At 34.2% G+C, this 25,841-nt stretch overlaps 2 protein-coding genes and 1 long non-coding RNA gene across 3 annotated transcripts; 2 read left to right on the plus strand and 1 right to left on the minus strand.

The window, feature by feature from the left end:
• The first annotated feature begins 945 nt into the window (after positions 1-945).
• Positions 946-1,713, plus strand: LOC142614210 (uncharacterized). Its single transcript, XR_012840375.1, has 2 exons — positions 946-1,167; positions 1,252-1,713. It is a non-coding gene; the product is annotated as an uncharacterized LOC142614210 (long non-coding RNA).
• A 4,447-nt stretch (positions 1,714-6,160) lies between these two features.
• Positions 6,161-15,579, minus strand: LOC142612984 (synaptonemal complex protein 1-like). Its single transcript, XM_075785160.1, has 19 exons — positions 15,299-15,579; positions 15,158-15,207; positions 14,774-14,981; positions 14,566-14,691; positions 14,297-14,395; positions 12,314-12,990; positions 11,982-12,230; positions 11,774-11,902; positions 11,622-11,690; positions 11,441-11,551; positions 10,413-10,520; positions 10,227-10,336; positions 10,055-10,142; positions 9,254-9,343; positions 9,042-9,149; positions 8,815-8,901; positions 8,604-8,666; positions 8,075-8,175; positions 6,161-6,483 (listed from the first exon to the last, which is right to left on the minus strand). Exons 1-18 carry the CDS (start codon positions 15,453-15,455, stop codon positions 8,077-8,079), a joined length of 2,628 nt encoding a protein of 875 aa, XP_075641275.1. The 5' UTR covers positions 15,456-15,579; the 3' UTR covers positions 6,161-6,483; positions 8,075-8,076.
• Positions 15,580-21,322: 5,743 nt separating this feature from the next.
• LOC142611839 (putative mitochondrial adenine nucleotide transporter BTL3) lies at positions 21,323-24,794 on the plus strand. Its single transcript, XM_075783980.1, has 4 exons — positions 21,323-22,035; positions 22,639-22,942; positions 23,128-23,595; positions 24,173-24,794. Exons 1-4 carry the CDS (start codon positions 21,560-21,562, stop codon positions 24,239-24,241), a joined length of 1,317 nt encoding a protein of 438 aa, XP_075640095.1. The 5' UTR covers positions 21,323-21,559; the 3' UTR covers positions 24,242-24,794.
• Positions 24,795-25,841: the final 1,047 nt, after the last annotated feature.

The raw sequence follows: 25,841 nt of genomic DNA on the forward strand, positions 1-25,841 counted from the left end.
TTTTTATCAATACACAAAATAAATATATCAGTTAAATATACATTTCTATTTTTTTTAAACATTAAATCTTAAAAGAATTGTAACACTACCAATTCAATAAATTTACATGAAAATATTTGGACTAAATCACACTTAACCCTTTTTTTTAAATTAATTCTTTAAATTTAAGATTTTTCATTTTGATCCATTAAATTTTATTTTGATTTAAAAAATTGTCATTCCATCTTCTCTATAATTGATTTGACCGCTAAATGCCTACAAAACATTTTGTTTGTTTTGGTTTTTTTTTTTTCTCTCTCTCTCTCTCTTAACAATCAAATTAGTTGAAAACGTGAACAAAATGATCTTTAAAAAAAAAATCAAATTGAGTGAACTAAAATGTGAAAAAGAAAAAAAATAACTTTAAAAAAATAACTCAAAATTTTAAGCTTCAAAAATATAATTTTTTTTAATTAAAAAAACTCACAAATCATGTTACAATATTATACATCACATTATTATTATTATATTTAATAACATCAATTATGAAACCAATCAAGTGTATCTGTATGTATTATTATACGTATATAGTACATAAAATTCAGTTAATTTAATTAGTAAAATTTATTATCATCAAATAAAAAATTTAAAGTTTGAACCCTTTGTACACCATATAATCAAATTAGTGTATTAGCTTATAACAAAAAACAATCATAGCAAGGAGGACACCAATATTTTAAAAATCTATCTTTTCCACAAAAATAAAATTAACCACGTTATTGATCAGAAGATGGTCCAAATTTTCAAAAAAATAAATAAATAAAAGAAAAAGAAAAAAAGATGTTCCAAACTCCAAAAATCCTATCACATAGCGCGCCTTTTTGGGCCTTGCCAATTATCAATCATTCTCTTCGTCAACTATAACCGCCTATGAAAAAGTTCAAAAGCCACACTTTTCCCTCGCTCACTTTACCGAATCAGAGATCATAAAATTCAAAAACAAACACACATACACAGAGAGAGAGAGAGAGAGAGATGAGAATGGAGGGATCACCAGAGACGAAGGCAGAGATGGAAAAGAAAGAGGAAGCTCTGAAATCGAGAGTCGCAATTCGATGTGCCAAAGCCGCATTCCTACTTTCTTCGCTCAAATCGCTCCCAAATTCCACCGCCGACCACCACCACCAGGTCAACAATCTCTCTCTCTCTCTCTCTCTCTCTCTCTCTCTTCGGCAATGTTCTAAACTTCAATTGTGAAATTGTGACTGACAGGAAAAGAAGATGCTGGAGCTGAAGATAGAATTGGCGAGGGAGCGGCTCAAGAACAAGAGGATCAAGCAATGCGCTCTAATGGAGCTGGTTCTTGAGCTCGCTTTGGTTCTCTCTCTTTCCACTTTCTTCTTCATGCTCTTTCTCAATCTGATCAAGCTGTGATCGCCATCTGTGCGGTTCCTTGAGCTCAGGTTTGAAAATCTAAGTCGTCCTTTCGCTGTAAACAATCACCTACAACTATTCCATCTACTACTATTACATTTAGGTCAATTCACAATCCTAGAAATTTGAATTTCCAAGAGAGGGAGAAACTGTGTCTCATTGAGTAATTTTCAATGGAAGGAATATGAAATGTGAATCTTGCTTTGTCTCTCTTTCTCATTGTGCTTATATACTATAAAATTGTTCACACATATATTCTATCAATTTGATTCGCTAGACCTAGATCGAGATTAGTCATAATATCTGTTTCTTATCTTGATCTACTTTCTAAAGATTGTTAGAGATGCTTTACGGTATATATTAATTTTGTTGCTTGTGATTGGAGGTTTTGGACTTTTTCACAGATTTGGAGTGTTCAAACTCTCTGTCTTACATTAATTATATTTTTCCTTAATTAATCTTACTAAGATTTTTTTTTTTTCTCTCCATAAATCTCTCAATTCCTTTATTTTCCACTCATGACCACCTTGATCCTCTTTTTTTTAATTATTATTTTTTTATTTATAGTTTTTATATTTTCTTCACAAATCCATCAATCTGTTCGTTATTTTTTACTCTCAAGTCTCAACAATTTTGACCTTTGGTTTATGTTTCTTTTTTCCCTCCCTTATTTAGTCGCTTCTTCATTATTATTATTATTATTATTTCTGAACAAATCTATCAATTGCTTCTTTATTTTCCTTCCATGCATGGTTGTGACTTGCGAGTTCCTTTTGGATTCTCCTGCTTAGTTTGGTTGTTAGAAATGGGACATGGATCCAATCATATACTAATTGAAAAAGGAATAAAAATGTTATAGCAAAATGTTTCCAATATATATATATATATATATATAAACACATTAAAAAAAGTAATTGAAAGTTCTTCGTGCATGAAACGAGTCAATGACTAGATTTATTAATAACTAAAAGAGGTCAAAAGCTGCAAAGAAGTCAAGCAGCTCTAAGCCTTTAATTATAGCTGTGGCAAGGTGATTCACCTTATAAATTCAATTCCATTTTTGAAATCATTACTTACTTCCAAAACATGCTTATGTAGACCTTGTATAGTGATCTTGTTTCTTCTTACTAGTACGTAAGGGCATCTAAATGCAGCGATTGAGTTGTTTGTACTTTCCATCCCTAAGCTATTCATATGACATATGGCTTGCCTTTACATTCATTTACCTCTAATTCGGTAATATCTTCTTAATGGGTCACAATCATCATCTGTCTTACTTGCACATGCATAATCCTGATCAGAGTAAATAAACTGTCCCTTTGGAGGGGAGCCATTTTCTTTGTCAGGGTTTAATATTATAAAGGAATGCATTGATTTGCATGATAACACGTTTTTTTTTCCTTGTTTTCCAAGCTGAAGATTAATTTATCTGCTCTAGACTCTAGGTCTTAAGGATTAGTTGGGAACTTGGGAAGAGTAAGATTGATAAGAGGAAATTGTTCATCAATAGTGCCATTTATATTGACATAGAAAAAACCTAAAACACGAAGTTTAAGGGATTTTGGCCCTTTAGTCTGGTGGGTATTTTGTATAAGATCTTAGCCAAAGTGCTGGCTAACAAACTTAAGACAGTCATGGAGAAGTTTGTATCTAAGTATCAAAATGCATTAGTACTAGTAAGACATATTTTCTTTAAAAAAATTAAAATAATAAAAACCAAGGAAGACAGATATTAGACTTAACCCTCATAGTTAATGAGTGTCTTGGCAATAGATTGGGAGACAAGATGCCTGTAATGGTTAAATTGGACGTTGAGAAGGCGTATGATCTTGTAAATTGCAGTTGCTTATTGCATATGTTAAATTGTTATGGTTTTGGGGAGAGGCGGAGGAAGTGGAATGTCTAATGTGTTTCAACTTTGCATTGTTTGATGCTAGTTAACAATTCTCTGCCAGGTTTCTTTAATAGCTTGAGAGGGTTAAGGCAAGGAGACCCACTATTGCCTTTACTATTAATTCTAGTGATAGAGTTAATTAATGCTATGCTGATGTGGACATTAGAGGGTTGGATGGTGAATGGGTTCAGAGTGAATAGAGGCTCCACTGAAGAAATGAGCATCTCACATAACTTATTTGCAGATGACACCATCTTATTTTGAAAGGCTTCCACTAAAAACTTGTTATTATTCGTCTTGTTTGTATGTGCATTAAGCAGTGACATGCTAAAGGTGAATTTAAGTAAGAGTTAGTTCCATGGAGGAGTGGATAATGCAAAATACTTGGCTTAATTGCTATGTTGTAAGGTGGGATCTTTCCTTATGGTTTACTTAGGGGTGATATTAGGGACATTATATAAAATAACTACAATTTGGAATGTTGTTTGGGAAAACTAGAGAAATAGTTGGCTGGGTGGAAAAAGTTGTATATGTGCAAAGGTGGTCATCTTACCTACTTATTTCTTGTCTCTTTTTACCATTCCTTCTAATCATGACTAACATGATTGAGAGAATCCTACATAATTTCCTTTTGGCTGGGAGTGGGGGGGGGGGGGGGGGGGAAATGGTGAGGACAAATTTAATTTAGTGAGCAGGGATAAGGTGTGCTATCCTATAAAGTATACGGGGTTAGGGATTTAGAAAGTCACGGCTTTTAACCACACTATGTTCGGTTAGTGGTTATGGAGATCTAGAGCAAATTTGATGCGGAGTTATTATGGAAAAATATGGGGAAATTTGGGAAAACAAAACTACATTTGCAGTAAGAAGACCTCATGGATGTAGCTTGTGGAAAGAAATTCAAGACAGTTGGGACAGATTCTATGTTTACTTGTCTTTTTTGGGTAGGGAATGGTAAGAGAATCAGGTTTTGGCATGAAGTTTGTTGTGGTGATCATTCATTAAAGAATTTGTTCCTGGAGTTATATTTTATTGCTGTGGAGAAGGATGCTTAAGTACACTTTCTTGTTAAATTTTGGAAGGAATAATGGAAACTTGTGCTAGAACCTAAGATCCGTCAAGGACTTTCATGATTGGTAAGTTAAAAGGGGCAAATGAATTGATGGATCTGATTCAACTTATTTTGGACTCTAGTTGGGAAAGGACAGTTTACCATATGATCCTATTACGAGTGTCCGTGAAATGTGCTTACATGTACTTTCCCCTAGAAAGGTGTGTGGGCGTAGCAAGGTACCTCATAAGCTATGAAGCACGGGTGTGTTTCTGGATTCGGGTGTGGGTGCGAGTGCGGGTGCGGGACTCGGCAATTTTTGAAAAAGCTGGGTGCGGGTGCGGCGGGGTTCGACAATTAAAAAATTATTTAAAATATTTTTATTCATATTTTTTATATATTTTTACTATTAAAATATTCTTAAAAAACACATTACTATGCCTTGATTCACAAAACAAAGAAAGAAGAATGCAAGAAACACAAAACACAACAAAACACAAAAGAAGCAACAAATATTCATAACAAAATTAAAGAATGACAGATTTAGGAAGTTTGGGCCTCATTCAAAGCCGATTCGGCTGTTCCGGCGTGATTCAAGGAAGATTTCGGCTTGTATCGGCCATTTCGGTACGTTTCGGCCGTTTCGGTCACCAGTCGATTCGGCCGATATGGCTTGATTTTGGCCGAATCTTCTCAATTCGGCGCGAATCGAAGCCGATTCAGCGCGAATCGAGCCGAGTCGGCACGAATCCATGAAAAAAAAAAAAACTCAGACGCGGCACCAACGTGCAAGCAACCGCGTCGAACTCCAGTGCGGCACCCTCCCAGCCGTGTCCGTGCTTCATAGCTCATAAGTGATAAGTATAAGGTGGCTTTCTTTTGTAGAAAGCAGCTTTGGATTCCATACTAACCTTGGATAATCTTATTAAGATGAAGATGATAATAGATGTATAATGTGCAAGTATAGTTGTGAAAATACAGCATTTTCGTCTTCATTGTCCTACATCTCAAGGGCCGTTCCTTTGCATCTACAGTTTTTGGAGTAATATGGTCCCAAGGCGAGTGATAAACTTGTTTACAGGAGAGGAGCATTTGGTCATCATCGAAACCATGTTGTCTGGTAGGCAACTCCTCATTTATAATCTGGACCATTTGGTGAGAGAGAGAGAGAAACCATAGGACTTTTGAAAATGTGAACTTTGTTTGAATATTGCACTAGAATTTTTTTTGGGGGGGGGGGGGGGTGTTCCTGTAGCTCTACAGTTGTTTTTTGGATCATGTGGATGGTCGTTTGAAATTCTAAGGAATCTCGTCATGTCCGTTTGACATTCTTCAAGGAAGCTCACCATTTAAACTCTCCTTTCTTATAACAAGATATCTTTTGAACAAATGGATCTTCAGCGCAATGAGCATATCATTGGTAGATATCCTTGCTTGTACTTTCTACTTGTAGTGAATTGATAATTTATAAAACACTATGTTGCTACATTGCCCTACGGATGAACTATTTCACCCCGCATAGCCACTAGGTTTTTTTCTTCTTTAATAAAAAATTCATTTTTACTTCTTAATCACACGTATGTAATGAAATCTCAAGCCGCTAGACCCCATCCTACCATACAAACCCTTCACTATTATGTTATCCTGGCTTTGGCTACCAAACTTCTAGCCAAATTTTGGGGTTTGGGTGAAAAAGTGTACAGCTCCCAGCAACCAAGAACAAAAACGTGAAGCATTATTAATTAGTGTATAGTTTGAAAATAGTTTGATGAGCCTTTTATAAAAATATCATAGGGGGAAGATACGCCCATATATTGATGGCTAACCAAATCACACATGGAATACTAATTGCAGTCTTAAGTACACTCCACTTTGTTTATGAAATTTTGTAATGTCATTCTTCAAAAATCAAAGCATTCATTTACAAAAGATGAAGTGTTTAACGTCCATCAGTGACGAAGTGATCAAATCAGAACCAGCAAAGTGAAACTGCAGGTGTCCTTCATATTTACAGTGTTAAGAGAAGAACCAGCATCTACCGCAAATCCCTTATGCAGGCCAACACGATGCTACTCTGCTATCAATGAAGCAGTTCAAAAGAATCCCAAAAAGAATTCTTTCTTTCCTGGAAGAAAAAAAAAAGAAAAAAAAGACAGTTCTAATGCTTCAATTTTATCCACATGGCAATCCTTAAGTATTCTATAATATTATTTGCAGCAAGATAAAAATTCAATCAAAGAGATATAAATAAAGTGAAAATTATCTGGGTATGGCCAAACCAAGATCATATCAAACAACATTAATCATAAGCAATCCAGACTATCCAAGAAACAGAGGCAATATGTTCTAGATATAATTTATCAGTGTCATGCAGGTCATCCCATAACCTTCTTGAAAGTAATTCAATTTTCATCATAATTATCAAAAAGGCTGTTTAAGCTATATGTGTTAAAACACTTGAAGGAAAAAAAGCTAATATAACAAAGTCCAAACATGATTCTCTTCATTGGAGTGATCATTGTTGTATGCCTAAATGCAATGCTGAAACCTTTGAAAGAAAGAGGGTTCAATAACAAAATCCAAACATGATTATCGTCATTGGAGTGTCATCATCGTCATCATCATCAAAGGAGTGAAAAGGCACTAGTATTTGTTAAATAATCTTATTTATAAGAATGAAGAGGTTCCACACTCATATTGGCTTAAGTGGTGACATTCCAACAAATTGTCAAAATTCTGAAATCCTGAAGCAGATAATGTACAATTTATTCTTATTTCTAGAAAATTTTCTCACCTTCTAACAATTCTACCCACAATGATATTTGAGAAATATATAATCCATCAAAAACATCAGTGGTGCACAAGGATGACAGGGCCTGTGACTTAAATCAACAGATCTTTCGTTTGAGAGAAAAAACAAAGGGACACCTATGTGCAGTGTCAGAGCATTGACTAACCAAGCCATGCCAGATCTAATTGAGTAAAACATGATACATGCAGTAATTGGACCCTCATTAAGCCTGCCTTAAAAATTTAATTAAGGGACTGGATTTGCTTTTTCTCTAGTCACTAACTGCTCCCAAAGCACTAAGCTCTAGCTAATAGGCTAGGCTCCCAGCCATCACCTTCAGCTGCTAACAGTTTCAAAAAAATGCTTCATCTTCCCTTGGTGGAAGGTAATTTCAACTGAGCCACAATGCAAGTGATGACAGAATCATGGAGATCTATCTTTTTATGTCTTCTCATTGGAACAGGCAACGGAACACAAAATAAGCACTCAATAAAACACTGCCAATATGTATCAGGCTATTGACTAAGGTAAAAGAGGTTTAAGGAGTTGATTGTATAACCACATTAACTAGTGCCTGCAGAACTCTTATGGACTGCATTCCTGGTGGAATTCAAATAGATTATGAATCTCAAGAATTTAGTTGCCATAGCATGGCTTGGATGCAGAAAAATTAAATGTTATGATAAGAAAACATCTGGTTTGTTATAAAGATTAATGGCTAAAGGAAGTTCAAGGGCTAATTGTTTTCATTATGATTAAGAATGAGGAAGTAGCACCCAAAAGTGTTCACCATCGTATTACTTTTATATATATATACAAGTAATGGAAAATAAATTGTATTACTTATTGTAAAAGAATGAGGGATTCACAGCATTTTTTAAAAACAAAAATAAAAATCACCATTAGAATGAATAATTGCAAATACCTCTAATCAAATGCATAGGGATCATCTGCATAGGGATTTAGAGACCCTTCAGAAAACAAATCACCTATGTTCGAAGGACGTGGATGACCTCCTTTGACTCCCTACATAAGCAATTGACATGTAAGAACTTCAAACATGCAGAACTAAGTACACACAATGGCACAGTATTTAAACAATAAAGCATATTCTTGAAATGGTTTACTACCATCACATTTACTATATAGAAAGTGCTTGGAATACTCTCAAAAGCCATTCAAAAGAAATAAACAACTCAAGAATGAAAAATTGCAAACCTAATAGGGTGACCTAAGGCTCCCTTTCCAATGTCATTGGTAAGAAACTTAAGTAATGAAAAATGAATACGAGGAAGAAAATCTGGAAAAAATATATATATACATTTTTTTTTTATTCTACTGGTTTTGCTCTAACCAAAACTCAGTTTTCAAGCAGAAATGGTAAAATAAAATAAGTACAAAACATATTTTGAAGATGAGAAAGTTCAGAAACAATTAATTTAGATTCTAGCTACCTTGACAAAACTTCTGGGGGTATTCGCTTTTGGTGTATTCATCTTTTTATGTTTTTTTGGGTCCTGGCATAACAGAACAAGGAAATTCAGCATGAGGAAACTTATTTAAAAGGAATATGCAAGGCTAGAAGCCAATCTGTTTACAAACAAATGCATTCTGTTAAAAAATATTCTTAGGCTTAATGGTGCCGCCAGATGGGCGAGTGCATACCTCGAACATGACAGTACTTCTTGTTTTCCTTCGTTTTGTAATTGTTCTGCCATTAGAAGTTTCAACTTCATACTCATGGTGAGTTACCTGCCATCCATGAAGTATATATTTAGAGGTTAGAATAGGCACGAGTCCAACTAAAATATATTATAAATCTATATTAACATCTTGAACCATCAAATATTTATTATCTGTTTTCAGCCAACTCAAATTTCTCTGTAACTAACCTTCTTATGATGCTTAGGAATACTCATTACACTTCCTGTGTTTACGTTCTCTACTTTCTTCAGCAACTTTGACACTGGTGTTTGTGTTGCTCCCACTAGAGGAGATTCCTTATACACAAAATAAAATACAGACAAAAAGTGACTGTCATATCTCTGCTAAAGCATAAATTATTGTGAAAGCAGGCACAATGATCTGCCATTTCTTGTGTCACCTTCTCTTCGCCCAGTGGTCTTTCCAGAGCATGCTGACTTCTTTTGCTGCCTCCAGAATTTCTCATCTTGCTTGATGAAATGGAGTGCTCCTATCAAATTGATCATGTTGAAAATAGTGTGTTACCACACATTGCATATTCATTGCGATAAACTGTGACTTTAAAAATTTTCACTCCAAACCTACACAAAGCAAACTCTTTACAATATGTTCTGCCACCAGCTATACAGAATATTAGAATTATGTTAACTAGATATTCCACTATTTGCAATTAGTTATAATACAAATCACTCTCTGTACGCTCTACCTCCCTTAAAAAAAGAATATCTAAGAACTGAAATAAACTCATGGTATATTGCCATTTGCACAAAATTTATGGCTCAAATGTTGCAGTTATTGCAGGACTTTCCCTCTCCTCTTGGTGCAACATCAGAAAATCCTTGGAAGTTGTAATAAGAAAAATAATTTCCAGAAATTGTTGTAAAAGTATGTATTACAAAATTTTGTATCACATAAAATGAAAATAAAAAAAACAATTTTGTTTTTTAAATGAAGCTTTTCTGAGTGCAGAATGTAAACGCAAAAATTGAAAATTTTCATAATTTTTAGCATGTATAGTTTTATTATTTCCCTCCTATGTGTTTTTACTTTGAATGATAAACTAGTGATTGTAACTATCTAAAAGCCACTAACAGATGCAACAGAGATAGTCATATTAACTTACCTTACAAAAGATTAGTATTTTTTAATCAAAATAAATCTGCAAACATGAGTGTGGAATCTATTGATCATAGAAGCTAACCTTTTTTGAGTTCACTTCTTGGTCCTCTTTTGGCTTATCACTCATCACTTTCCACTGCAATTGCAATAAAGCCCTCTGCTTGTCTTCCAGTAATATAATATATGCAAAACTTAAAATAAGATGGATTGGTGGTGGTAATGCAATCAGATTAGCACTTCTGGAAATATATACTTTGAACTTCTGAAGATCCAACTCCTCTTGCAGCTTTCTGCACTCATCTTCATGCTCACATCTCAAAGCTCTCATCTGAGCTTCATGTTCATTCCTGAGCGACGCTGTTTTCTGCACAAAACTCACATAGTATTTGCCATTGAAGAAAATTTGGGTACTAAAGGTCAATAACTTGAAGCTAATGTACCTCTCTCAATTCATTTTCAGCTTCAAGTTCGGCACGTTTTAGCTCTTTACTGTGGTCAGCTTTAAGTGCCAGTTCCCTTCTGTCATGTTCCTGTTGAATACGACTCACCTACAATGAACACAACCTAGGTTAATGTATTAATGAAGGTTTTATATTATGTGTAGGCTTCTTCTGTAAAACTTGGAATAAACATACATTAAAAAAATAAACTCAGAATAAACATCAATGCATATAGCAGGATTTTTTTTTTTTGAGGGATAAGTCATATAGCAGATGTAGTAAGAAGATTGCAACACTTGTCCCTCAGAAGTTAGTACTTCCCCACCCACCCCCCCTTCCCCTCCCCCCAAAAAAAAAAAGAGAGAAAGAAAACAGAGAACTACAATTCAGAGATAAGTATGCATTTTTAACTGAGAATAATAAATCAAAAGTTGCTCCTGCTATTCAGCCTAGAGCCTTGAGCATTGTCCAAGGATATGCAGTAGGAGTAGCTCATTACCTTCTGGGTGGAATTGCCACAACATGGGTGTACTTCTTATCTAGAAGTATTGCAGCAGGATAATGACTAAGAGGATTTGAAAGGCATTATGGCACTATGATTTCCAAGGTTTGGCCAAGGCTTAGCTCAGGAAATTTTTATCAATTGAATTTTATGTTCACTAGTAAATTGCATAAAAGCTTATATAATAGGTTGGCTGACAATCCATAAAGAATACAGCTTATAAACTTAATTAAAATTTGATATAAAAAATATTAATTAACTCAATTAAAAGGTTAGATGATACCAACTAGAAGTCCTGTATCTTACAGGTAGGCTGTGAAGATTTTTAGCACATAAGGAAGAATTACTCCCCAACATACAAAAATATTAATAATATCAGGGATTGCATAGGAAAATATAAGATATTTGAGATGAATAAATTCAAGTAATAAATTATAATAATAATCACATAAGATAGCAAATCCAATGTTATTGATGCAGCATATGCAGAAGCAGAATGATCAAAGACAATTTTTCTGATGCATACCAGAGCAGCATGTTCCTCCTGAACATGCATCAAGTATTGCCTTGATTCTTCTTTGCTCTCTGTGATTTTTTGGTCACATTTTCTTTCCATTTCTGCAACAACTTTGTCTGCCTGAAGATTCAAATGGATGAGAATCATGATTCACATAGCATGTTGCAACAAATGATGCTAAGGAGCAAACCTTCTCTTTTTCCATATTAACAATTTCCATCTTCTCCACGTCATACTTCCTCCTTATGTCATTGATTGCCTAATCAATTTCAGCTGAGTATCAGTGTAAAGGTACTTGCATAAACTCAGTATTTGCATGTGCTAAAGGGCTTAAAACAAAACCTGATCATTTCTCTGAGAAATCTCTTTCAAATGCCTTGACAACTCCAATTGTTTACTCTCTAGCATCTGATCATATTGCTTCTTAGCCTCTGCAAGTTTACTTTCAGCAGCAATCAACAATCCCTGATTCTGCAATAACAAACAGGATCTTAATATTCAGAAGTTCTCAGAACTCCATTTATTTTAAAAATATAACTGCTTTTAAAACCTCTTTCACTTGATCTTCCAGCTTCTTCTCTTGCTCCTCACATTGCAAAATAAACTGTTCCTTTTCCTTTAAGAGATCATGCAGCTGACTGATTTGTTTCTCTTGCAATTCTACATGCTGCTTATGTTTCTCACCATCCTTTTGCAAAATATCTAATTCTTCTGCTTTTTTCTGTATCTCTGACTGTAATTGCTCTGAATTTTCTTCATTCTCACTTACTAATGCTGAAATTTTCAGCAATAAATCTTGCTGCAATATATCATGAAACAAGCTCAGTAAAGCACTAAAGCATTCTAAAATGTGGCATAAATGAGTAAACAAAACTTACAGACCATTTTATTCTCAGATGTTCTTGAACTTTCTGACAGAGTATCAATTCTCTCCTCTAATTTGGACACCAACATTTCTGTTTCAATCTTCTTTGAGACCAGAGTTTCTGCTTCAGATTCCAATTTTTGAATTCTCTCCCCTGCTAAACGGCACTCCTCTGAAAGATGTTTCATAACAGACTCTTGGACTTTCTGAAGTTCAATAAGCTTATTGTTTAATTCCTGATTTACTAGTTGCAATGCATCTTTTTCTGATGTCATGCATAAGAACTTATCATGAAGTTGATCATATTGTTTTTTGGCATGTGTTGCAGCAAGGTCTTTCTCCTGCTGGACCAACTTAAAGCAAGAGTCATAAAGAGAGTTCAGATGATCAAACTTGTCTGAAAAAGTTAAGCTTTGTTTGTCCAATTCAACCAACTGTGCAGCAAACTCATGGACCAAACCTTCGAGGTTTCTTATCTCCTTGAATGAAATATCTAATTTTTTAGCTAAGTCTTCACTGCACAATTGAAAATCACTCTTTTCTCTCTCCAAGTTCTGCTGAGCAATTATTAATCGTTTTATTTCATCTTCTTTCAGTTTCAACTCAAGGTGCACCTCTTCCAATTTAGAGTTCAAACTCTCTGTCGCCAATCTATTGGCAGCTACAGTTGCCTCAAACTTCTCAATCATAGCATCTGTATGAAAAAAATCATGAAAGAACTTATTTATAAAGCAATCCATTGATTACAAATAGAAGTTGAAATTTCGTCAAAATCCAATCAAAATGATGAAAGGTGCAAGCATGATTTGGTTGGCTCAACATGAGACAAAAACCTCACAGGTATGCCTTTAATGACAAGGTATTTCATTGTTCAGCTGGAAGCAAAGATATGAAGAACCTCTCAAGGAGACAATATGTTTCTCAGCTCCATGAAGAAAGAACCTACTGAGGTTAAGTATGAATGATAGAAATTGTCAAGGATTCAAGCAGATTAGCATTTCATTTCGCATGACTGGGAAGTTTTGGACAAAGCTGAGCATCTTAGAGTAAATGGTAGAAAATTATTGAGCAACTGTGCTCCTTGCTATAAGTCAGAGGATATTGATGAGAAGAGTCTTAAAGAAACTTGAACCATGGTCAAACATTGATAATAAGACAGGGGTTTGATCCCCTTATGGCCTCAAGCATTGCTAAAGGTTTGCCTTATATTCAGGCGTAGGAATATCACAAATTTATATAATTTCAGACATAATCAATTAGGGAGGAATTTGATTAGTTCTAAGTCCATTAAAATGAGAATTTTTAGGAGGACTCCTGAAAAAAGTTATATATAGGGGGAAACAATACTGTAGAACAAAGCCTATCTTTATCTTTCTGCTAATGAACATATAAGAATAGCTTATGTACCAATCAGTTTGGTGAATTCTCTTTTTTCTATTCTTCTTTTAATTAAACATGTTGCAGGTAAGCTACCAATGGTAAATTAATTTTTATGTCTAACTTTTAAACTAGTAATAATACTTGGTACTAACAATAAAGTTGAAAATCCCTTCAATTTAACTCCAGAATAATGTATTAAGGAGACATGCTAATAGTGATAACAACCATAATAATAATGACTATGACAATATGAAAATATGATAGTATTACACCAATTCACATCATTTTAAAAATTTAATGATAAAATCGGATAATTCCGCAAACAGGAAAGAGTGAAATACAGTGACTAGACCCTTTGAGCTATGAAAGTGAACCTAGTAAATGCAAATCTTAAGCTGTTTTGATACTAAAACTTCGACCATCTTCCAAAGTAATAAACAGATAATGGAATCAAAGCCTACTGAACTTCCTCTAGAATTGCTGTGAACTAAATTTGCTCAGTTATAATATTATCTCATAATTTCAGTATGAACCAGCAGTCCAAAGAAGGAACAAGCTCTCAGTCTTTAGCAACATAAATGACAAATACCACCTAATATCTCCGCCAAGAAAATAGTTACCTTTTTCCACTATGAGATTGGCAGTCCTACACATTTCATCTGTGTAAAGTTTATCTTTTTCCTCTTTCTCCATTTTGAGTTGCTCGAGTTCCTTTCCACCTATAAGCAAGATTCAATCACAATACCAAATGCCAGATTAGAATGGCGCAAACAACCAAACACACCATCTTCAAAAAAATTCTATATCTATAATTAACTAACTCGAACGATTATCATTTTAGAAACTGAATATATTTTACAGGAAATATATTTTGGATGAGAACACTCACGAATTCCAAGAGTTTCTTCCGTAGACTCTAACTTTAGGGACAGATCACGCATTTGTTGATTCAACTCATCAAGAGCGATTGAACTTGTGGATAGTTTTTCTTCAAAGAATTCCTTATCTTTCTCAGCTGTAAACAAAGGTAGACAACCATTACAACTGTGATCACTAAGCACAATGATAAAGGTTCAAGAGCTTAAAGTAAAACCTACCATCCTGAACCTGACCAGCTAAGTGCTGTAAGGTCTCGGTGAGTTGATCACACAGAGTCTTAGTTGAAGAGAATTTAGACTCCAATCCTTTCCAGAGTTTCTCATCTTCTTTCTGCTTCACCTTGAGCTTAGCATTTTCATTGAAAGCATTCTGCAATTTTTCCTCTAATGCACGGATATGATCCATCAATTTCTTCAGCTTGTTGTTCTGAAATTATTAATTTTTTAACCAAATTACTATTTGATTCAAAGCAATCACAAATATATAATAGAAAACTGTAATTATTGAACAATGATTTAGAAATTGAGGCACATACAAAAACAAAAGTGCGCACACACAGACACAACAACAAACACGCGCGCTCAGAGAGAGAGAGATCATACCGCCATTTCCAGATCAGTCTTCACGGAAGCTTGCTCCTTCACCAACTTCTCTGCAAATAAGCAAATCAACTACACAAGTCACAAAATGTTCTCAATTTTCCGAGAAAATAAACCAAACAACCAAAATTTTCTGATCAAAACCTGCTGTGAGCTTCAAATTCGTGAAACTTCCTGATGAGATTGAATCCGAAGCAGGACGCGAAGAGAATGAGAAGCTCTTCGCGGTTCCTGTGGCAGATCCTGCGAAGGATCTGAACTGATCCAAGCTCTTCATGCTTGGAAGCCCTAGCTTCTGCATTTTCGAAATCGTAGATCGATTACAGCTATGAAATTCTAAAAATTCTCAATCTCTCTCTCTCTCTCTCTCTCTCGCTCTCTCTTGAACTCTTTTGAATTCTGGTTTTTCAGTGTGTAGTTGAAATGATTTGGGCGCCAAGGCGATGCGTTTATATAGTAACCGGGTTGTACACGTGTACTATCACGTGAGGCAGATTGACGGTTAATGGGTTTTAATGTTTTATGGTGTGGATGACTTTACTTGATCGGCGTGGCAATCAATGCTGAATTTTTTTAATATTTTTTTATTATTTTAGATTAAATTTGAGACGAAAATGCACTTTTTGTCCCTAAATTTTGATTCAATTTTTATTTTGATCCCTACATTTTATTTTAACTACTTTTAGTTTCTAAACCAATTAACGTGTTACGTTTAAATCCTTACCGTCACCCAACTAACAGAAAACGCTAACATGACTAACGGCACAGTAAAATAATAATTAAAAAATCTATTTTAACATTAAAAAATTGTCACGTCAATATCTAAATTAATTTTAATTAAATAAAAAAATAAAAACTAAATTATTCTGTATACATCAAAATCAAAACTCACTAACAAACCCAAATTTTTTCAAAACTCACTAGCAGATCCGTCTAAATTATTCTGAAGATCGGGTTTTGATTACGTGGGTTTCATTTCGATGGGGTTTTGATCGTGTGGGTTTTGTGGAGATCGGAGTTTGATCGTGTGGGTGCCGAAATAATGGGTTTGCTGGGGTGATTGTTGATTTATGTGATTTGTTCAACCACTTCGACGGCATCGACAAAGAGGGAGAGTTCGACGCGTCGCCGCCATTGGGGTTGCTGGCTTTTCAGATGATCGGTGGGATCTGGGTTTGATGTTCATGTTCTGATCTGGGTTTTCTATGCTAGGTTTGATCGAATCTGGGTTTAGAGAAAGAGATGGTGGGTGCTGGGTTCAACTGGGTTTATTGCAATTTGGGCTTTCTCATTAGTGATCGTTGGTGGGTTTGACTGGGTTTGATCGGATGATCGGTGTGGGTTTGTTGTTGTTGGTTTGGGTGTGGTTTCGTGTGAGCTTTCCTGTGTTTGCTCTTGTTCATGCTCTTTGATCTGGTGATATTCATTTTTTTTTTCTATAGGTCATGTTCTTTGATTCTAGGTTTGATGTTCATGTTCTTTAATGTTCATTTTCTTCAATTCATGTAATTTTTTGTTTTTAATTTTTTTATTTAATTAAAATTAATTTAGATGCTGACGTGACAATTTTTTAATGTTAAAATAGATTTTGAATTATTATTTTACTGTGTCGTTAGCCACATCAGCGTTTTCTGTTAGTTGGGTGGCGGTAAGGACTTAAACGCCATACATTAATTGGTTTAGGGACTAAAAGTGATACAAATAAAATGTAGAGACCAAAATAGAAATCGGGTCAAAATGTAAGGACTAAAAGTGCATTTACTCCTAAATTTTATTACATAAATCCTACAAATTAATGCCTTATATATTATGCTATTGAACTAATACCAATTCAATCATTTACAAACCTTTTATAGTTAGTAAAATGGGTAGTAATTTTGTATTTTCTATCATAAAATAATTAATTTTGATATTTATTTATTATATTGTTAAAGAATCACATTTATAATTATATTAATATGTAAATTTTAAAAAATAAAATTGATAATAATTTTAGCACTTTTCTTAAGGTGAAATATAGCAACCATGATCAAAATCCTATGGTACACACCTTTTTTATGTACCGTACTTATTTAATTTTAATTGTTAATATAAGATATTAATTTATTTAATATATATTTTAATAAATGACCAATTATCATCTATTTTACAAATTGGTTACATCTGTCATGTGATGGAAGACGCACCATGGGGAAATTTTAATTTTTTTTTATTTATTAAGATTGTGGGGAAATATTGAGCAAACAAGAAAATATATTTTGAGGATATTAAGTTGATTTTTTTTTTATTGTGGGCTTTTTTTTAGTTGATTTTTGGTTCATAGTTGCTTTGAGAATCTCTTTTATATACATATATAGTTACTGTAGAATTTAAATTTATAGCTCTATTCCACAATAATTATTTCTCATCATTAGATCTAAAAAACCAATTGATATTTAGTATATGCAAGATTCAAATTAAAATCCTTTATTTAAGGACAAAAACAATATATATATATATATATATATATATATATATATATATATATATATATATATATATTAAGTTAATCCAAAACTTGGAACCCACTCATGCATTTTGCAACATGTGTTTTTTTTTTTTTTTGTGGGAATTGTGTCATTTAGGTAGCATTTGGATGTTTCTCAAAAAAAAAAAAAAAGGTAACGTCTGGATAGGATTATTCTGCGTCTACGTTTTGCGTTTTCTCCTCTCTTTTTTTTTATTCACGCGCAATAGCTTTTAGAAGATTGTGCACTGTTTATACATTATTCACGCACTGTTCATGGGATCCACAATTACTTTATTCAGAAAATTGGTCTCATTGTACTATTCACACATTTAAAAATTATTTTGCTACAGTATTTTCTGTTTTCAATTTTTAGTTTTCAACAATAAGTTCTATCCAAACGGACCCTTAATACATTAAGCGGTCTATTCTTTTAATTTGTTGGGGAACTGCTATAAAAATACTCTTTAATCTATCAAAATTTGCATTGTCATGATAGATTCCAATTTATTTTTGCATAATGGACTTATCTTATATTGTATCTCAATTTATGATTAATGAAATTACAAGTTTGGCAGGGGGAAAAACCCATTGTAACAGAAACGAACTCAAAGTCAAAACCTCATTCCTTGTAAAGGGATTATACATTGATAAGGGTATTCTTTACAAAAAAATTATTAACACACCAAAGAAGCAAACGATGTCTACGGATCCATTAGTTCCACAGGAATTGACGGAGGCCCCAGAACGAAGGTGATAATGCCACCGTAAAGCCCAACAGACACCTCTCCCATGAACCAATGGGAGATCCTCAGGTGACAGAAGACCATGGGCCAATAGGATGGAAAGCCGACGGATCCTACATGGCCTAGCGTGATCCTCATGAATATCCATACATGAAAATATCTTTCATATTATGTACAAAACCCTCCTACTCACCAATATCTCCCTCATATGGAAAAGCACTTTAAAATCCCGGAAACCTTAGATATCAGATCTTCTCTATAAGGAAAAATCCCTACTTTAAAAAGACCTCGATTCACTACTCACCACTATATAAGCACCAGACCTTCTCTTTTCTCAAGTATGCAATAAATCTCTAACTCTCTCACTGTAGAGTTCTTGGAGATTTCTCATTCACTGAATTGACCTTCAGAGGGTTTTTGGCCAGTACCATACCGGTGCCTTCTGTTTGATCATTTTGTTCTTATTCCACAGGTACCAGCTAGCATGATTTGAAGTCAACAACTCACTGACGATTTTTGTGCATCATCATACACTATTTTGATAAATAAAAGACAATGTGAACATTTCACAGAGTTCATTAATCATTATATCTAATAACCTGATAGATGATTTCTATGCATAGCTTAATGCTTTAAAGAACGAAAAATATTCAGTTTTTTTTTATAAAATTAAAAATTAAATTTTACAACATATTTACACTTTATAGTAAGTTAAATCTATGTCTATCGATAGTAGGTTAGAAAAACCCGTTATATATAGAATTGGGCTCAAATTACATTTAAGGTAACTTTTGCTAATCAATATCTTTTTATTTAATGTGTATTTTGATAAATCTAATATTGGATGATGTATTCTCTTGACATTTTCCATGCTTGCTTAAAGGATGCCATATGCAATAGCCTCTCTCCCCCACACACACACACATACACATTCTCTCTTTCCTTCGTTAGTTTATATTATTTTCATCAATGATTCATCATTGTTAAACGCTTATCCTCTCCCTCCTCATCTTGTTTGATAAATCATCGTTCCCATTACATCCCACTCCCTCATTAATTCAACCAGCCCTCAACTCAAAGATGTTCTTGTTGATTGGTCTGCACCATTTAAGTGTACATTGCATCAAGCATAAGAAATAGTCCACGATGTGGCCAATTGACCACCCTTCCACAATGCTACTCAATGGTGTGTGTATGTTTATTTTTTAACCCACACAAGGCTCTTTTGAGGTACAAGACTCTTGACACTTTGGCTCTATTTGTTTTGACAATAAACTTCTATTTAAATTCAAATTTATGAAATTTACAATATTTGATAATATAAAAAAATATGAGTAAAAAGAAAACAAAAGTTGGTCAATAGTAAACCCTAACAAATTTTTGGCATATTTCCGCATTTATTTTCCATAAAGCAATCTCTTTGTTATTGTTGCCCTAATACATTTTTAATTATACAAAGAAGTTACTATTTTTTTTTTCTTTATATACCAAAAAAAAAATTTCTAGCTTATTTAGTGTCTGTTTAAGATCCGCTTATTTTGCTGAAAGTATTGTAGATAAAAATAAAAGTTAACTAAAATAGTACAGTAAGACTCATGAATAGTACTAAAAAGTGCAGTGAGACTCATGAATAGTAGGAAAAATAAACTGAATAGTAGCAAAAATGAACTGAATAGTAAAATAAGTTAACAAAAGTAATCCATGCCAAATGCACACTTTAGGGTGTGTTTGGATATTGCTTATTTGTTAAAAATTGAAAACTTATTACTGAAAACACTGTAGCAAAATAATTTTAAAGGTGTGAATAGTGTCGTGGGACCCAAATTTACCTAGAAATATGTGAAAAAGTGAGTTTGGTGGTACATGAACAGTATCCATGGGACCCACACAAAAAAATGCTGGACGCGTGGATTGGGCAAAACGCCTAATACAAACACACGTTTATGGTCCGTTTGGATACCGCTTATTTTACTAAAAATTAAAAACTGAAAACAATAAAAAAAAATTGTTTGTTACTATTCGTTTTTAAAATTACTGTTCATTTGCCTTTGTGCACTATTCATGTCCCAGGAACAGTGCAAGAGGCATTGCACTAAAAAAAAACTGCAAAACGCAAAATGCAAAACGTGGAAGCTGAATCCAAACGCTACCTTAGTGTCTGTTTGACTAGCTTATTTTTTTCCAACTTATTTACTATTTAGCTTATTTTACTACTATTTATGAGTCTTACTGTACTTTTTTGTACTATTCATAGGTCCTACTGTACTATTTCAACTAATGTTTACCTTTACCTACAATACTTTTAGCAAAATATTTTCAGTTTTAACAAAATAAGCGAATTTCAAACAGACCCTTAGAATGTCGAGGCAAAGCACAAAAATAGTAGAAGATAACTTTCCATGATATGTTTCTTTTTTTTAAATGACTCACTTTCTATTGAAGAAATGTTAATTTCAAAACAAGTAGAGTGGTAGGTACAATTCTTTAATGTGGTATATTAGGTTTCCTATTTAATAGAAAAACATAACTTACGTTTAATTTTTTTTAAGTAAAGATAACACTATTTATAATAGTAATGCAAGCATGTATTTAACAACTTTATTATATCTACTTATCTAGTATGTGAATTCAAATTAGCTTAACTAGTAAATTTATTATCATTAAATAAGAGATATGAGATTAAATCATATCTATTTTTAAAATCCATTGGTTTTTTAAAAATTAGAATGGAACTATATAAGTTGAAATTAAATCAGATTTTTTTTTCTTAAAAAAAAAACATTTCTTTAAAAAGTACGTACTAAATAAAACAAGCAAATTGCTAAATAGTGGGTGGTTAGATAAATAGATTTGAAAATTAACGATAATAGTATAATACTATAAATAGAAAGAAATGAAGAAGTAAACGACTCTTGAGTGAGTTGAGGAGGGAATTCCGAATGCTACAAAGCGCGGCGATGAAAGCGAAGCAGCCGAATTCACCATTTTCTATCCCCTCCAATGCTCTCCACTCCCAGTTTTATCCTCTCCTCTCGAATCCTCCAATAATATCACAACCCTCATAGTAGCACTAACAAAGCTTAAAAAACCTCATGTCTCCCACATTCAAACCCTAGATTTCCCAAGCATCACACTCCCACTCCCACTCCCAAAATGGTAGGACTGGACCTCCGCTTCACCAACTCTCATTCACAAGAACAATCTCATATTTCTCATACTCCAAATCCCAATTTCAGTGCATTTGTTAGCGGCGGCTTGTTTCTCGAGCCCACAGTTCCTTCTTCGTTCGTTAACTTGATTTCTTCGTCCACAGCTTCTTCAATTAGTTTATCGGTTTCCGGCTCAGCTTCTTCTTCTTGCACCTGTGGTAAAAAACCGGTGTTTTTGGGGAGAGAGAAGAGGCCTCGAGTTGGGTTTTTGACAGTGAGCTTGAAGAGTGATGGGTTTGTTCGGGAATCGAAGGTGTATTTGGTGCAAAACGGAGAGGAGGGGTCTGATAAGGCGGCTGCGGAGACGGCGACGACATGTGCTGAGCAAGGAAATAAACACAAGGTTAGGTTGCGGAGTGGCTATGCCATGAACACTACTAAGCATCTGTGGTCTGGTGCTATTGCCGCTATGGTCTCCAGGTCTGTGTTGGGTTGGGGCTCAATTTGCTGTTTCTGTTTACAACTTTGTTTTCATTCAATTTTGACGCATGAATTTACTTTATTTGAGAAATGAAACAATGTGTTTGCATTTTTGCAATGCGTTACATGTCTCAGGCATGTGAACATGGTGTTGTAAATTGCATACACTGTCTCCATTAGTGCAGGGGAAATTTTGATTCGTAGATAATTTGGTTTTCAAATTGCGCGCGCGCGTGTATATATAACGTATGATACTAGTGCTCTATTTAGTTTAGTTGAAGATGCAGACATTTTTATATAACATGGGCTATTGATTATGCAAAAGCCCCCCAAATGGTGAGGCTGGGTTTGTGCTTCTTCCACTTTTGGCTGTCTAGAGAGCCTTTATAATAGTAACTCATATAATTTGATGCTTGTTGATTTGATATTTTGAATGAGACCTCTGCTTTGCATTCAAAGAAAATTTTATATTAAGGAACAGATCATTAGTTTTGGGGTCATTTTTAGTTAGTATTGCTACCGTTTACTAAGTGTTTTTTTTTCAGTAGCTAGCGTTTACTAAGTTATCTGTAAATTAATTGGTGTCAATGCTATTGATACCAGAACCTTTGTTGCTCCACTTGAGAGACTGAAGCTGGAATATATAGTTCGTGGTGAACAAAAGAATCTGTTTGAACTTGTCAAGACTATTGCAGTTTCTCAGGGTTTGAGGGGATTTTGGAGGGGGAACCTTGTCAACATTCTTCGTACAGCTCCATTTAAGGCTGTTAATTTTTGTGCTTATGATACATACAGAAAACAGTTGCTCAAACTGTCTGGAAATGAGGAAACTACAAATTGTGAGAGGTTTATTGCTGGTGCTGCTGCCGGAATAACTGCTACTGTCCTCTGTTTACCACTTGATACTGTATGTAGCAATTTGCAATATACTCTTCTTTTGTAAATCTGATCAAATTATTGGCTGCCATTGGACATAGCTTTTCTTTTAGAAGCTTTCATATGCAGTATACATTACAATGAGTTCTCCACTTGATTTCAACCTATATATTCCTTTTAAATTCTAAATGCTACTATAAATGCCGTACCTTTCAGATCCGGACCACGATGGTGGCAACTGGTGGGGAAGCCTTGGGTGGTGTTATTAATACTTTCAATCACATGATCCGAACTGAAGGATTCTTTGCTCTTTACAAGGGTTTAGTACCCTCCATTATAAGTATGGCACCCTCAGGTGCAGTTTTCTATGGTGTGTATGATATACTGAAATCAGCGTATCTGCATTCACCAGAGGGAAGGAAGAGAATACAGAATATGAACCAGCAGGGGCAGGAACTGAATGCTTTAGACCAGCTTGAGTTGGGACCATTTAGGACATTATTATATGGGGCTGTTGCTGGTGCTTGCGCTGAAGCAGCAACATATCCATTTGAAGTTGTGAGAAGACAGCTTCAAATGCAAGTCCGGGCAACTAAATTGGGTGCATTGGCAACTTGTGTCAAGATAGTTGAGCAAGGAGGAATACCAGCTCTGTATGCAGGACTTATTCCGAGTTTGCTACAGGCACGTTATGCAAAAATCTTGATTAACTCTTGTTACTCATTTGGTATTGCATGCTAGGTTTTTATATTCACTAGGTACTTCTTGACATGCATACAAGATCTTTGTTTACTGTTATAAAAATTGCAAAACTGTGATTAGTATATACCTTTGAAATCTTTTGGGGATAATGGCTCTGCAAGATTTTGCTTTCAATCTTAGGTCTGTCAACTACATTATACCATTTCAAGTTCAGTAACTACAAATCCCTGGCTTTGCTCCATTAATTGGGTTCTCTTTCATGTGAGCATGTGCCGTGTTATATTTGAGGTTTTCTCTATGAAGATCTGTGGCTCTACAGTAGGCTTTTTCCTCTAATCTAGTTTTAATTATCTGCATTCAAAGCAACCAGCTTATGATGTATCATAGAGTTGACTATCATTAAGACTTAATGTGATATTTTGGCACCATTTTTGCTTTAATAATGATTTGTTGTCATGATTTATTTTTTCTTTTCCCTTTTCAGTGATACATTTTCTTTCAACTTTGAAGTAACAATGTTCTGCTGTTTTTTCTTATTTTTAATGTTATGCACATTCAGGTACTTCCTTCGGCTTCAACAAGTTACTTTGTCTATGAATTCATGAAGATTGTACTCAAAGTGGAATGAACAGAAACAACGGATCCCCTGGTAGAATTAGTTGGGAGCTTATACAGTGTCTTGAGAATGAACACCAAATATAATTTTAGATTGGCAAGAATTATTGCTGCCATTGATGTTCACTTCAGTGAAGGCTATAGATTTTTTTGCGGTGTCCACACCACTCGGCCCCATCTACCGATGCTGTCTATATTTTTGAATTGCAAGATGAAAAATAAAGAACTCCCTCAACACCTCAGCCTTTCTCCCTCTTTAAGGCCCATGCTCATTAACTAATTGAATGCTTACATCACTTTCCATTTTCGGTTCCTACCCTAAGAATTTTAATATGATCAGCAATTTGGGCATGTTAGCAGAATTTCATGTTGGGTACCACAGTTTGTGTGGGTGTGGTGATTCAAAACGACTACAATTAATATCTGATCTGCTTATAGGTGGGTGGGAGATATCAGATATGTATCATTTAATAGGAACCAGGGCCAACCGAATCCATAAATGTACGCCATGAACGCATGTCAAATTGTATTTGTTAACGATATCCATCTATATTGTTTCATTAAAATCAACCAAATATTTATGATTCTATACAAGCACGTGTAAAAAAAAAATTGTGGCTATCTTTGCTTGGTGAGATCTTCATCTGAGAATTAAGTGCAGACGAGACTGGAGGTAACTCAATGCCCTATGAACTCTTGTATCTGCCACCGCAATCTGTTAGTTCATTTGGCAGTTCAGCGCATGAAGTAAATATGAAATATCATATAGCTAAATGTTTCTGTTGGAGTTGAAAACGTCATCGAAATTTACAATAGATAGTTTGGCCAGAGGAAATGGATTCATGGAAAACATGATCTGGTTTTAACTTCATTTAATTGGATGTACTGTGTGGTAAATGATTTAAAGCTCATATGCCCAGTAAAGATTCTAACTAATCCTCTGGAGTTTGCTGTTTTACATTGGTCTAAAGAGGTAGAGGGAAAAGCTCTGGTAAACGCCAACCACTTGAACAACTTGAACTATAAAACTCTTGAAACATGTTGGGATTGATGTAACAAAAATTTGATTTTAATGGCTCCCTGAAAAAGTATTGTTTTTCATCACAATTTAACATATCAATATAAAAATTAGGAGTAATTATAACTTACTCATCATAGTTATGGTCAAACTTTAAGTTGTTTACTTATGATTTAAAATTTGGTATTTTGTCGAGGTTAGTTTTGTTAGACTACCATAACCCACCTCTATACTTTTATCATTAAAAAAAAAAACATAAAAATCAAGATTTATAAACATATTTGCTAAAATGGTGAAGTTTTTACTCAAGAACACTCTTCTTTTTTGTAAGAACGTTCTCAATCCAATTTCATTCCAAACAAAACTGTCATATTCACAAAAATCCAGAGATAGAAGGAAAAGAGACTTGAACATCTTAGATCCAAACCCAGAGAACACTATTCAAAATTTCAAATGCATATTCAAGGAAAACACATACCAAAATCCAAAAAGACTCACAATATTTTCAGTCAATAAGTGTTTAGGATAATTAAGGTACTAAGATCAAGCTCACATCTCATACATCCTGATTACAAAGTTTAAGTAATTGTGATAA

The sequence above is a fragment of the Castanea sativa genome, chromosome 10, assembly GCF_040712315.1.
Source record: "Castanea sativa cultivar Marrone di Chiusa Pesio chromosome 10, ASM4071231v1".
In the NCBI taxonomy this organism is placed as follows: Eukaryota; Viridiplantae; Streptophyta; class Magnoliopsida; order Fagales; family Fagaceae; genus Castanea; species Castanea sativa.

Coding starts and splice junctions, on each gene's coding strand:
- LOC142612984 (XM_075785160.1), bottom strand. CDS start 15,455: ATGCAGAAGCTAGGGCTTCCAAGCATGAAGAGCTTGGATCAGTTCAGA. Junction 12,991..14,296: donor CAATCTCATAGTGGAAAAAG/GTAACTATTTTC, acceptor TTTTTCATACAG/ATGCTATGATTGAGAAGTTT. Junction 10,143..10,226: donor TTGGATCTTCAGAAGTTCAA/AGTATATATTTC, acceptor TATTATATTACT/GGAAGACAAGCAGAGGGCTT.
- LOC142611839 (XM_075783980.1), top strand. CDS start 21,560: ATGGTAGGACTGGACCTCCGCTTCACCAACTCTCATTCACAAGAACAA. Junction 22,036..22,638: donor ATTGCCGCTATGGTCTCCAG/GTCTGTGTTGGG, acceptor TATTGATACCAG/AACCTTTGTTGCTCCACTTG. Junction 22,943..23,127: donor TCTGTTTACCACTTGATACT/GTATGTAGCAAT, acceptor CGTACCTTTCAG/ATCCGGACCACGATGGTGGC.